We start from the raw sequence: 13,819 nt of genomic DNA, 5'->3' as shown, positions 1-13,819 counted from the left end.
GGCTGGCTTTTCAGGTTATGGTCTCATGCTCTGCAGGTCTCTTGCTGAATAAATTGGTTTGGACATAAATCACTGCTTCCAGACAGAGGTCGATCATTTCAATATCTATTTTATAGAGTGGAACAAAATTGGCATATGAATGAAAAACACTGGCCTAATGTACATGTATGTACTATATCGTCCCTGTTTTCACAAAGTGACGGTAGTGAAAAAAAATTGCATTCACTTTGCATTACGATTTTCCTCACTAACGTCACTTCGTGAAAACAAGGACGATATGTACTATTTTGTTTTCCAAAATTTGCAAAGGTTTTTATACTCATCCCATACTTAGAACAGACTAGGAAACTTGGTTTTCCAAAATTACAAGTAAATTTTCTAAGATATACAATGTACACTGTACAGTACATGAACATTACTACAAATAGTTTAACTTGCTTATGAAAATCCCTTCTTTTTAAATCTGGTGTATAAGAGATTGAAAAACCCTGAAGGGCCAAGGCTCATGTATGTAGTTAATATCTTAGTAGGCCAATTCGCTTACATGTACATCATGTATGTGTTTTTTTACGAGCTTTCATCCTATAGTTTCTTAAAGGCTTTTCCGGCTTTTTCTAGTTAAATTAGTCTCTGTTTCTATCCTTTTGTTGTTCTATGTACACACAAAAGTTGGTTGTATTACATACCAATATAAATCAATAGGAATTCTTAATACAAATTTTGTGTGAAAATGCAACATTCCTCATCGTTCAGTATTATTAAATTCACCATGTAAACTCCAATTTACTTTCAGTTCATTCTCAACAGTATTAACTAGACCTTATATTGTGTTGTTGTTGAGCGTGAAAGTGAAACCATAAAAATGAAATACATGCTCATTAAAGATGGTCTACACTGTAATTGCATAGTTTGGGTATGATTTACGACGCTACTTTTGACAAGTGGAGTTTTGCAAGAAGTTATACACTAGAATTAACTTTGTAGACTCAATCACAATCATTTCCCCTTCCTTTATGTTCTATTCATCTGTACTTTGATGAGCATCCATAATCTTTACATTCTTCTTTTCTTATTCAATGTAATACAGTATGAAAGCCCTAAATGTAAAGATAACACCACACTTATCATCCTTATGTGAATTAGTATTGTAAATGGCAAGACCATAGCAACGTAATAAACTAATGATGTACAAATATATCATTACCGGTAGTTAAAGTAGTTAAAGCATCAATAATGAGGAATCATGTTTACTGAACGGAGCGGAGAGCCGGAGATAAAGTACAAATTCATTATAAATAGCCCACGATTTTAACAATCGATCTGCATACCGGTACATCGAGAATTGATCATCCATTTCAAGTAGTCTAAACAGGATCCTGGTCTAAAGTAGTCCAGTGCAAAACTGCAAATTATTGAACCATGAGCACAAGAGGATTAATCCTACAATTTGCAATCCACTTTCTTGAAGGCTGATACACTGCAAAGTTGCAAACAATACATACAAAAAGTTGTAAATGGAACTGTAACTGGTATCAAGTTTTAAGGACATATTGAAGCTCCTTCTATCAGCTCGAATAAACCTTTTGGTATGTACATTGTATTATCTAGACAGGAGTTGGGTTCACATGGCAAACCATAAACTTAAAGTTTAGGTCATGGTTTTAAATGTTGAGGTTATCCTAAGGTTATGGACCATGTGGAGAGAAAATATACTGAAACTTTAAGTTTACTCAAAGTTATAAACTTCAAATTCAAGCAATCTTATGGCTAACAAGATAGCTCTGACAAGCAGGGGGTCTTCACTTGAATTCTGTGAAACCAGGATGCAATTAACTTGGAGGTTGCATCGGATTACAGTTAAATGCCTTCTTTGCCGGCTTGTCCATTAATAACTCTTTGAATACTCATTGTTTCGGTCACGTGTGAACCCTCTTTATGAAGCTGTCAGTGTACTGTACTGTTGGTTAAAACTTAAGAGGTTTTCACAACCTTGCTAAGTTTTGTGTGAACATGGCTTGGCGGGGCTCCATTTGCAAGACAAATACAAGGATGCAGAGAAGGTATTTAGCTTGAATAGATCCAAACACAACACCAGACTTCCTGAGCTTTTCTTAAAGAGACTTTGTGGTTTCTTACTCCTATTCACAAGCTTGTAACAAGAAAAACACCTTAACAATATAAGTCAAATATACACAAAGATGATCATTTGCCAGTTCTTGCCATTCGTGTCCTCACTTTAATATACTACAAATCCCTTCAATTAAACCATGTACAGTCATAGGGCCAACATGAAATCCAACAATTTGTGAAAATTGAGTACTATGAGAGAAGTGTCATTGGGCTTTTTTCTATGTAATTTATACAGTGTACATACATGTAATATAAACAGAATTAAGAATCGGGGGGGGGGGGGGGGGGGGGGAATAAATAATGTAGTTTTGAAGGCTACTTTACATATTGTATGGATACCAGAGTAAAAACTAAATGGACTTAATTGAAAGTCATTAAAGTCATTAACTGTGTTAACTATAATTAATACCCTTATGGTCCAAACAGAATATATATTTCAAACATCATGTTTTCCTTTTAATGAGCTGAACAGGAGAAAAACAACATACTTCAATGTCTCCATAACAGGTGGCTCTGTCATGTGTGTTCTGTACACTGATTCTAACTTGGATATCTGCAATGTTAATATCAAGATCTCAGTCACACTGCCTAACCAACTTGACTTTTTGCCATTTAGGGTAATGTAACTGTTTGTTCGGTCTGGTGTCTGTGTGACTTGGGTATGACTCTTATTGCCTTGCAAGCCCATGCCCATCCATCAGTGAAGGTGATTAAGGCATATATCTAGAGTGGCCTTTCCCCTCATCTTTTAGCACCGTATATTACATTTTGAGGCTTAAAGGGGGCACTGCTTCATCTTTATATCATGATATTAATAATCATTTTCAGTAAAAAAAAATTATGAAATAAATAGAAAAGAGTACGATAGACTTGTTGTCAGCAAATACTTGGCCCTGGTAATGCATACCTGCAGTCTGTACTGTAATAATAATAATAATAATAATATTTAATTTTTATATGGCGCTTAATACAAATGTCTCTATTAAAGCGCTTTACAAATATACTATTACCCCGGTCATTGGATTCAGTGCTTGCCAAAATATGAAAACCCCAGAATTTGATGGAACTATGGAAGTAAAAAATGTATTTAATGTCATACTATGCTGTACTACGGCATATGTTTACAAGGAAATACCATACATGTACATGTAGATATACATTATAGTTAGCATGTTACTTCATGTATCACATGATTTGTACAGCATTATAGCTGTAAGACAGTATTTAATGAGGGAAACAACCTCTGAAATTGTGACATGACGAAGATGTTTCTTACATTATGGGTTGGCTTCATAACATGCAACTCATGGAAAATCAATCAGGAAAATTTGATGTCCACGGTTTGAGGTTGAGGGGGAATTTAAGATTACCGTATAGCCACGTTGAAAACATGTAAAAGCAATAGAATCTAATTTGGAAAGATCCCTACTTTCAAGAGGATGACATTTAGCACAAAGAAGTGGTGCATTAGACACATTTTGTAGCAGTGCTATATATGCACATGTAAACAGAAACAGATTTGGCAAACTAGAGAAGAAAAAAGTCTATTCCTTTCTTTATGATAATTACAGGAACTATATTATAGAGATTAAAGACCACATGCATTTCCACAGTGAACAAATTCCAAATGGAGCTAAGGCATCTAGGACTCCTTTAAACAAAAAGCAAACAAACAAACAAACAAAAACAATAAAAATATAAAAACATATGATAATTTAATTTCACAGGTTACACAAATTGAAATCATCATGCAGTACAATGTATAATTGTACATGTAGTCTTGCACCAATTACTTTTTTGTTCAGTCAGATATTTATAATAAAGGCTTTGGTTGGAGTTCAGTGTTCAGACTAAATTTATATTGTTTACATTATTTTTTAAATTTCATGTTTTTAATATTCTCAACTGAAATCAAATGTATTAAATGTATTCTTGCAAATCTCTGAACTTGATAAACAATGATGACATTACTCTCCAACAAGGTTACACATCGTAATCCTGGGTTTAGTATTACAGGACATGAATTGCTCTAGAAAGTTTATCAAGGTTGGAAGAAATCTAGACTACTCCAACCATACATTATTCATTTCATCTTAGGAATATCATCAATTCCGACCCCTGACCTCTAGGTCATTAAAGTCTTAAAAGGCCGAAAGGTCACTGGCAAGAATGCTCAACAGCTGTGAGCTCATTCTTGGAGGAAAAGTGAGGAAAGAATATGGCAGGGAATAATTTTCCTGGTATCGCATCGCAATTTGCTATGCATTTTTGCATGACTGCTATACAAAATATTGTTTGTGTAGCAGTTTTCTTCCATAGAAATGTACAGAATTTCATTTGAAATATTTATCCATCAGCTGAAATTGCTAATCAAAATATTTGAGGAAAATTATTCCCTGATATGGTAAGAATTTTGGTTTGAAATGCAAAATTAGTTTATAGATAAACACATGGTATTTCTTAGAGCCCATCCTCCAAATGGTTTAAGAAACAATACACACAATCACCTATTCCCTCCTCCTTTTCAAGTTATCATTTATCATTGCCAAGTATGCAACTATGCATAATTATAATTTCATAAAAGCCAACTGCCTGTACATTTCAAAACAGGCCACAAACACAATTTGTGAAACCAGTCATTTATGATCACAATTCTGTTTAATTGTACATATTGTGCAGTCTAAAAGAAATTATCGTTAATTTCTTATTCAACTGCTGAGAGTGAGAGCGAAACTAAATTTGTCCAATCAAAAAGCCATTTTGTATACTTATACAGGAAATCATTTATTTAATAAGCATGCAAAGAGTACTTCTATGTAGCAAATTAAAAAAGAATTATGGCCAGTTACTTTTCCTATGTAATCCATTAATGGTATAAAGGCCTGTGGGTTTTAATACGGCTGTGAACCGTTTCTTTTAAAACTTATCTGCCGTAGTTAATAGGAGGGATTAGACTGCCCTGCAAGGTCACTGGACAGGTGGTTATCTCATCAACTCAGCTCTCAGTTAACATAAGAAAAAGAGGATCATGGGGGACCAATGGTCACCGATTAGTCATCGTTTGTTATATAGAGGGCGCAAGTAGCTACAAGTAGTGCAGTGGGCCTTTAAGAGTACAATATTTGCAAGACATTCAACATTGACATTATCAACTTACAGAGCAATGCAAAATGTATAAGTACATCACATAATGATTGATTACATTATTTCTAATGAGGTTGACCCAGATAATAATTCTTCATTTTAAATATCTATACTGTACATGACAAGTTTGATTAGTGGTGTGTGTCTACCTATTTCATGCAGGTCCCTGATTTGATCGAGATAACAAGTACACAATGCATAGCTTGGTTTATCTGGTACTGCAAACATTTCAGTTTCCTCTGACACAATTATAAGTGATTCAGGACTTTGGGTAATCAATTTTTTGGGACACCTACTTGTTCCTTCAACATTTCTATTGACCATTACTCTCAACTCTCTCTCTCTCTCTCTACACACCCCTTCCCCATATATCTCTCCTCTTGAAAATTTCCCTTCTCCCTTTTCTTTTCTCTCTCTGTCCCTGCCTTTTGTTATTTTCCCACTGTCCCATTCTTCCCTCTCTCCCTCCCAATCCCTTTTCTATTATGCCTGTCACACATTCTATCTCACTATCTGTATTGCTTTCTCTCCTTCTATTTCCCACCCATATCTCTCTATTTAAATAATTGCCCTCCTCTCGATCTTATATCTCTCCCTCTCACCCTCTCTCTCTCTCTCCCTCCCTCCCCTTCTATCTGTCTCTGCCTCTCCCTCCCTCCCCTCCCTCCCCTTCTCTCTCAGTCTCTCCCTCCCTCCCCTCCTCTCGATCTCATATCTCTCCCTCTCACCCTCTCTCTCTGTCTCTCCCTCACTCCCCTTCTCTCTCTCTTTATCTCCCTCCCACCCCTTCTCTCTCTCTTTCTCTCCCTCCCACCCCTTCTCTCTCTGTCTCTCCCTCCCTACCCTTCTCTCTCTCTCCCTCCCTCTCCTTCTCCTTCTCTCTCTCTCTCTCTTTCCCTCTCACCCTCCACATACATCACACCCTAACACAAATATGACCTCACCGTTTCCTTACCAATGCAAAGTTTGCTTTATGTCATGTGTTTGTTTAGATAATTGAACAAAAATATTCTCTTTTCATCACTACCTCTGGCTCGAAAGGTTTGCATTTCATTGATGGACAATTTTTGTGTTATCATTTCACACAGTCACTGTCATCTCTATTGAAATATAAATGAAAAAAGATGTATCTTTTAGTGGAAGAATAAGAATTATATTTAAAAGAAGGCTGTTAAATGTTGGTAAATTTGTTTTAGCTCTGTATCTGCACACAGGGCCAACATGTACATGTACATGTAACTTGACCATAATTTCAATCCGACATCAAATTGTGAGATTACGACACCTCCGGGATTCTTTGACAAATAAAATGTCTAGTGGCACCAATTTTTAGTCTAAAATGTTGCTGTCCGTTTGGTAATACTTGAAATAAATAGATTTGTGAAGAATATGAGAAATCATAGAATGAAAATCACATTCCTCCAGCAATTTTTTTAAAAATCTCCTTAATTTTTGGTCAGCAACTCATACTAATTTTGGACATGCATGTAGAGTAAATTCCACAAAGATCATCATGGCATTCTTAAAAAAATTGACTCAGTCAAAGCACTTCAAAATGATTATCATTTTCAAAGCTGACTTTGTTTCATCTTCAGCCTCAGGATCATCGATCAATAAGATGTTTGTATTTTTGATAAGGAAGAAGAAAGATCCCTACATGGTTTGTGCTGAATAGAATGAGAGTCCATCTCTTGCTAAGTACGAGATGGACAAATCAGCAAAACACTTAACAGGGAAAGTTTCGCCGATGTCTGGAAAAATTTCTAGACTCGTAAAGATCCGATTGCTCCTTACTGTCGCTCTTACCAGTACCAGCGCCAGCCAGACATTCACGAACGTCCCACCTGCACCTACGGGGAGATACGGGCCAAGACTACAGGGATAAAGAAAGATTCTTCACAACTCCGAGGAGATGATACATCAAAACGAAAAGAAAGTTATTGATCCGATATAATTACCTTCCTTTGGATGTCCAAGTTAATTCCACTCGGTGGTGCTCTATTGTTGCCAGGCATGTTGGCAGGTATAATCACAATTATTAATCAACACGTAGTTTCAGAAAGGCCTTCTAAACTTTGAGATACATGTACTCCTTTGCGAGATCGTAATTTTGAACTGATGCTGAGAGTTGTGTATACAAGCAGCTGTTCTATCGTGAGTACACGAGAATTGTGTGTGAATGGCTGGTGAATTTGTGTATGCTGGGTGATGGCGTGTGGTGTCCACGCCCACGAGCTGGTATTTATAAGCATTTCTTATTTCTTAGAAATTCATCATGCCCAGTCTGAAACGTGGGCATTCATTATTTTGTAGGTCCATGATTTAATATTAAACCATAAAAATACAAAAACATTCTTTCGTTTCGTTTGTGTATAGAGCTCATGCAACTTGATAAGTCCCGTTAATTTTCAGAATAGCGGAAAGAAAATTAATGATGGGTAAAACTATCTTCCTGGAAATGATAAAAAATGTATTGACAATCCGACTGATCAATAGTCAACAAAACTAATTATAACGAAAATATAGTTTTAAGTGAGGTAATTTTATTTCATGCTTTTCTTTGCCAAATTTAAGTTATTTTTTTTGGTCTTCTTCCTTCTTTTAAAACTGTACGCTTTTACGACCTGCACAACATAAAATTGTTTTATAATGATGATCTTATGATTTGTCATTCGCTTCTTCTTGGTATTGAATATTGAATAATATATATCTTATGTAATTACCTATATCTATTATCTATGTATCTCTAATATGTATATTTATGTATTATGACATCAGCTAGTGAGGAGAGCCTTCTACCTAAACTCAATTTCTTTTGGTAATCCACAGGCATAGGTTGATGGTTTCTTTTATAATGTTATCCTATTTATCATTTTACTTAACTTTCTTGTATTCGTTGTGACTGTTATACTCCTTTAATGTTATGTTCCTGGAAATGAAAGGAAAATGAATAAATAAATAAATAAACAAATGAATGAATAAAGTACTATGCCTTTGAAAATGATGGAATTCTACATTGATGACAGTTTGACACAATGTCTTTCAAAATAAACTCAGGCTTATTTCAAACAGAGTGGCACTTTTTATCGGTAGGCCTATAAGTTTTGTTTTAATCAGCAAAGAAAATAGGCCTAGACTATAGTACACCACTTGCTGAGCTGAAGATGATATAGAGATTAGAAATGTAGATAACGTCTGTCCAGCTCGCTGCTGTTTGGGCCTGGTAAACCAAAGTGACGTCATCAAATCGGGAAATGCTTCCGTATCATTTTTTTTTTCGACCCCCCCCCCTCCTCTCTCTCTCTCTCTCTCTCTCTCTCTCTCTCTCTCTCTCTCTCTCTCCCTCTCTCTCTCTCTCTCTCTCTCTCTCTCCCCTCTCTCTCTCTCTCTCTCTCTCTCTCTCTCCCTCTCTCTCCTCTCTCTCTCTTAAAATATTTCGATCTTTTCTTCAAGATCCCGACTTTCTCCCTTTCTTTTATCATATTTTTTTTGAATTTCTCCTCTTCTTCCCTTCCACCCCTCCCCCTCTGAGCGTTCCGATGATCGGTGAAAACAGCTTAAAATTTTACTGAACAATAATGATGTTTGTTTTACCAACAACTTGCCCTTGTATAAATGTTTTTTTCACTCCCCATCTACCAAAAGTTCATTCACAACTTTTCAGATAAACTGGATTTTTAATGAACCCAATTTCAGGGTAGATATCCCCCTATAATCAACCTCGCCAGACAGTCGCGTGCATGTATTTGAAAGCAAAGAAGAAAGTTGACAAATTAGGGGGGGGGGGGGTAAATGTTCTATCGTCTCTTTCGTCTGAGTAGTGTCTGGGTACACAGTGACCAATGATGCGTCATCGATGCGGTATGTGCGCAGCTTTATTATTCACTATGTCTTTATGACGTCAGATATTCTTCAGATAAAATGAAACGGGCCCCAGATGTGCGACCACCGTCTTACTAACAAAGACATTTGGAATTCCGTGAACAAAGGACTCAAGTGATCTTCGTTTTCATCTTAAAGTGGTAGCATGCTATTTACCTTCCGGTTCCGGAAATGAAAATGCCGATAATAATCTTTTATCATAAACAAAATATCACAAACACCAATGCCTAATAATATTTCTGACATATTAGTTCTAATCTAGTTATTTCCTTTTTCTCCATACCGTTTACGGACTGGAGCAAAAGAGATAATCGTTTTCTTAATCACTATCGCCTGAAATAAAAATAAATGGTAATAGACTTACATCTAGTGGCATCCTCCCACGCATCCCCCCATTTGAATGAAAAAGACATGGGAGAGAGAGAGAGAGAGAGAGAGAGAGAGAGAGAGAGAGAGAGACATGGGCAAATTTGACTAATTTTGCTTCCCGAACTCCTTGGTAAAAGCTGCATTCACGAGCGCCCCTCCATCATAAGCATTTCGGTGTTGGGGGGGGGGGGGTGGAGGGGAAGGGGGCTAATGTTCAAAGGATTTCACATCAGCATACCTATTTACAATATTCATGAATACGAACGCAAACAAAATAATGAGGGAGGGACTATTCAAATTTATGTCTCCTTCTCGAATCAAAACATAGTATTTCGCATTATTTCTCTTTCACATCATGATGAAACTTCATCCCGGTGTGCAGGGGGGCGTTTCACAAAATTTGTCATCAGTGACAAATGACATTTTTTGTTTAAATAAGCTACTGAAATCCTTGCTTCTGATTGGCCATCACCAGATTTGTCACAGATTTTTGTTATTTGTCATTGAAGAAATGCTTTGTGAAATTCCCCCCCCCCCCAAGGTGTAAGGATTGTCATCTCCATAGGGACTAGACTTCGAAGAACGTGTTATAAAGCTTCCCGTTAAATCGTCAGGGTTTAATTCAGTGTGTATAAAGCATGACATGCGGCAATTAATGCGTGAAATGAGTTTAATCGACCGTTCAGAACTGATGATGGCGTTTTATAATGTGATACCCGTTGTTTTTCAGTATCGTTTAATCTCAGTAGAAAAGTGAAATATAAAGGTTTTGTGTTGATCTTAATCAGAACATTGACTAAAGTGTAGCCTTTTCTGCTTCTGCTGCAATTTTTTTAGCACGATCGCAAACATTTAAGAAAATCGACTTAATGACAACTTCAATATATTATATCCGGCAAGAGATGAAATTAATGATTATCATATTTGAAATAGCCTCAGCTTGTTAAATTCATGAACCTTTTCGAAGGTACCTGAAAGCAACATTATATGAAGCAACATATTTATGAATATAAAGCAACATAACATACATCAATAGCACCTTGGCAACCATCGTTTATTTGCATTTTTAGTTTTGTATAAGATGTAATTGTATTTCAGTCTAGCGCTTAGAGACTTCGGTGGTAAGCGCTTTATAAGTAACGTTTTTATTATTTTTTTATTTTGTATTATTGAGGGAATTAATTTAGTTGAGGATAAAAAAAGGAACTTGATTGTACCAAAATGTATAGAAAGCAATGGATAATGGTGATAGAATGACATAAACTCATTATAACAAAGGTGATTCTCAAATTTTCCCTTGATTACAATGTCTTTTAAAATAAAAATCATACCTAAAATTGTTATACGTTGTCTAATTTTCTTACAACTATATGTTTCGCTATCTATTAGTCTGATTTTATTGCTTGCATTGGTCATGATTAATCGATAAAAAGGGTATCCCTTTCCCAAATTGCCTGCATCATAATTTTATTACCCTTTTTGTTATCCTCATTATTCTTCTTCTGGGACCATTATACCAATCCCCGACTATAGACCCCGATCGGTCTGCTACAAAAGGGCGGGGAAGGATCTTTTTAATATATTTGAAAGATAATATATTTCAAATATATTTAAAAGATATTATGGAAACCGACAATAGGACGACAAAACCCGATAACAGACAGACTTAAAAGTGCCAGCCAACCGACACCTGCCGACACCCCCCCCCCCTCCCCCGAATGGCACCGATTTGTCGGTTTATGGTCATTTTGGGGGTCGGGCTGGCGGTGTGACTGTATAGTACTTGCGAAGGTGAGAACATTGTTTTCGCTACATTCTTGCATACTTATAATGACCTCTGTTTCGCTCTCCTGCTTTTGAGAAAAACATGTCGCGTTGGGGCATCAGTCTTTACAATAAACAAAACTAAAATATTCAACATATTTCAGGCTTAACGCCCCGATACGTAATGCGTTATGCATACCGGGACCTTATAACATGAAAACATATAAATAGTGAAAGTGTAAATTGTATCGATACTATAATATACTCAGCTAGTAAAATGAAAAGGGAAAAGGGAAATACTTTTGAAAATTCCTTTTTATTAAAATACCTTGAGAGTTTAGATTGACAAAAAGAAGAAAAAGATCTCTTCACAGGCCAAATAACCTACTCAAACTCATAAAATAATGAAAGCTCACCGGCTTACACTGTACTGATGCCAACAACACCATAATCAAATTCGGCACACTATTATTCGCAACATTTTGTATATATATTTTGTTAATTCTCATAATACTAATACACGAATGTGCGTGCTTATTTCAAAAGATACGTAAAACCACATGAGAAGAACTAAAAAAATTGGATGGTAGTTCATGCCTCTGTATACATGCATTATGTTAATAATGCCTTGAATATTATGCTGGTACATTGAAGTAGAACCATGAAATATCATTTTGTATATCCTTGGCCCACTTGATATAGTAGGGTTATCTGGTTATTTACGTCAGATATAATTTATGATGATAATAATCTTGAGAATAAATCGCAATACAGATAAACATACAAGGTGAGAAAGGATACATTTTTATTTATTTGAAAAAATTATATTTAGCACAAGCAAATACATCAAATTATCCTTTGGTATAAAATGGATAACAATAACACGGTCGCAAAAACTCAATTTCGATACCAATTGTGCGTCCACTTTTTGAATTGTGCGAACATGACTATGAGAATGACATAATATTTCGAATCCGCTTTTTTAGACAATACAAAAAGGTGTTTTTTAAATCGCCCTTGGGTTGATTTCTTGAAAGTCTTTGCGATCATGTTTAAAGGTAAACCAGTTTTGGAAACGCCCCAATTTCAAAAAATGAAATGGAAGCTCTTATTACCAATCATGTGAAAGAATATGTTTTGACTAATACATGATGTTAACAATTTTGCCGGGAAACCGCCTACTAATTGATATATTTGGTAAATTAGTTTATCTATTGGTATGTGAGAGATAAACGCACGTCTTTCTGTGTACATAATACAGTGCTTGTAACTTTACAAAGACTGGGCCAAATTTCTTATCATTTTGATGATTCCAGAACCTTGCAGTACATCTATGCTAGATGATCAACCTTTTCTGATCGATTCCACAACGTTTCTTTCACAATGCAGTCGCATGACCATAACTGGTCTTTATCTTTAAATCATAATTGATTAATGACAATAATAATCACCTTGTCCTCAATGTCCTTGTTGATCCCGCTCGGTGGTGCTCGGCCCGTCATGTTGATTTATTTCTGTGGTACTCCTGAAGCTGAGTCAAATTGAAGAGAGGATATTCAACTCCGAAATGTTCCCCTATTTTATATACTACAATGAAAGGTCGGCCGAACCTAGTTGCTTCAGGTCGAGTCGTCTCACCAGACAATTACAAAAAAGAAGGTGTGTTCCTATTGTTCGCGAGTGGACAAAACTGAGCTATAGCTCAATAATTGTACTGGTAATATATCCAGTAAAAAGAGAGAATGTTGTGTCTCACGGTCTGGCTCGTATTGTAAATGGTTTGAAAATACGATTCGCGAGGTAAGGTGCTGTAATGCGTATGATATCTGTTGTATCCTAGATCGGGATAATGGCGGGAAACATCCACACAAAAATGGTCACACCCTCTCCGATCCGATCTCGCGCTCTAGGCTACAGCCGGGTGACGAGTCGTTTTATGCGATTTAGGAAAGAAAGAAAATTACTATCGCATGGCTGGCTGGCTATTCTGTGTTAGCAATGGACCTTCATGAAACAAGATCACTGTTTTTGTCTTCTTCCTTGTTTACACGTTGGTGATAATAGTGTGCAAAGAATGTGGCGGTAAGATTTTGTTTCCGTCGAGGTATAGGTGACAAACAAGCATATCGAAGTGGCATAACCAGATAACAGGTAGTTGTGACATGTAGGGGCGGGGCAGCTTGATGCATGCATGCTTATTATCATAGGCCTATGTTATGAATGAGATATAGAAATCACATTCATATCGATAAAGAAACAAATGAACTTAATTAATTTAACCATTCCTTTCGATAATTAATCAAGGATGGGAGGGACAGTTTCGATAATCAACGTAGTTATATCAGGCATGATTCCATTTTTACTGATTTGATTAATTTGAAATCTATGTGATCCATGATAGTACATTCACCGCCCATACCCCCCCCTTTCCACCCCCCCCCCCCCCTTCTTGTGAATGAGAGAGAGAGAGAGGCGTCTGGAGCGGAAGCGGAAACGCTTGCCAGGTTCCCGTTGCTACTTGCTAGAGGGA

General features: G+C 36.4%; 1 protein-coding gene across 2 annotated transcripts in view; it reads right to left on the bottom strand.

The window, feature by feature from the left end:
- LOC583924 (transgelin-3) overlaps positions 1-13,354 on the bottom strand; it is a 35,919-nt gene extending 22,565 nt beyond the window's left edge. The window contains exon 1 of one of the 2 annotated variants that reach the window (XM_030996049.1): positions 12,741-13,354. In XM_030996049.1, the coding sequence (XP_030851909.1) occupies positions 12,741-12,791 (51 nt within the window). In that variant the 5' untranslated portion in view covers positions 12,792-13,354. Of the gene's footprint in view, positions 1-7,232; positions 7,453-12,740 lie in introns of those variants that run through there. The other variant, XM_030996048.1, reaches the window with a different exon arrangement.
- Positions 13,355-13,819: the final 465 nt, after the last annotated feature.

Source organism: Strongylocentrotus purpuratus, unplaced genomic scaffold (genome assembly GCF_000002235.5).
Source record: "Strongylocentrotus purpuratus isolate Spur 01 unplaced genomic scaffold, Spur_5.0 spur5_scaffold_3, whole genome shotgun sequence".
In the NCBI taxonomy this organism is placed as follows: domain Eukaryota; kingdom Metazoa; phylum Echinodermata; class Echinoidea; order Camarodonta; family Strongylocentrotidae; genus Strongylocentrotus; species Strongylocentrotus purpuratus.
This window is presented reverse-complemented; position numbering and strand designations above follow the sequence as displayed.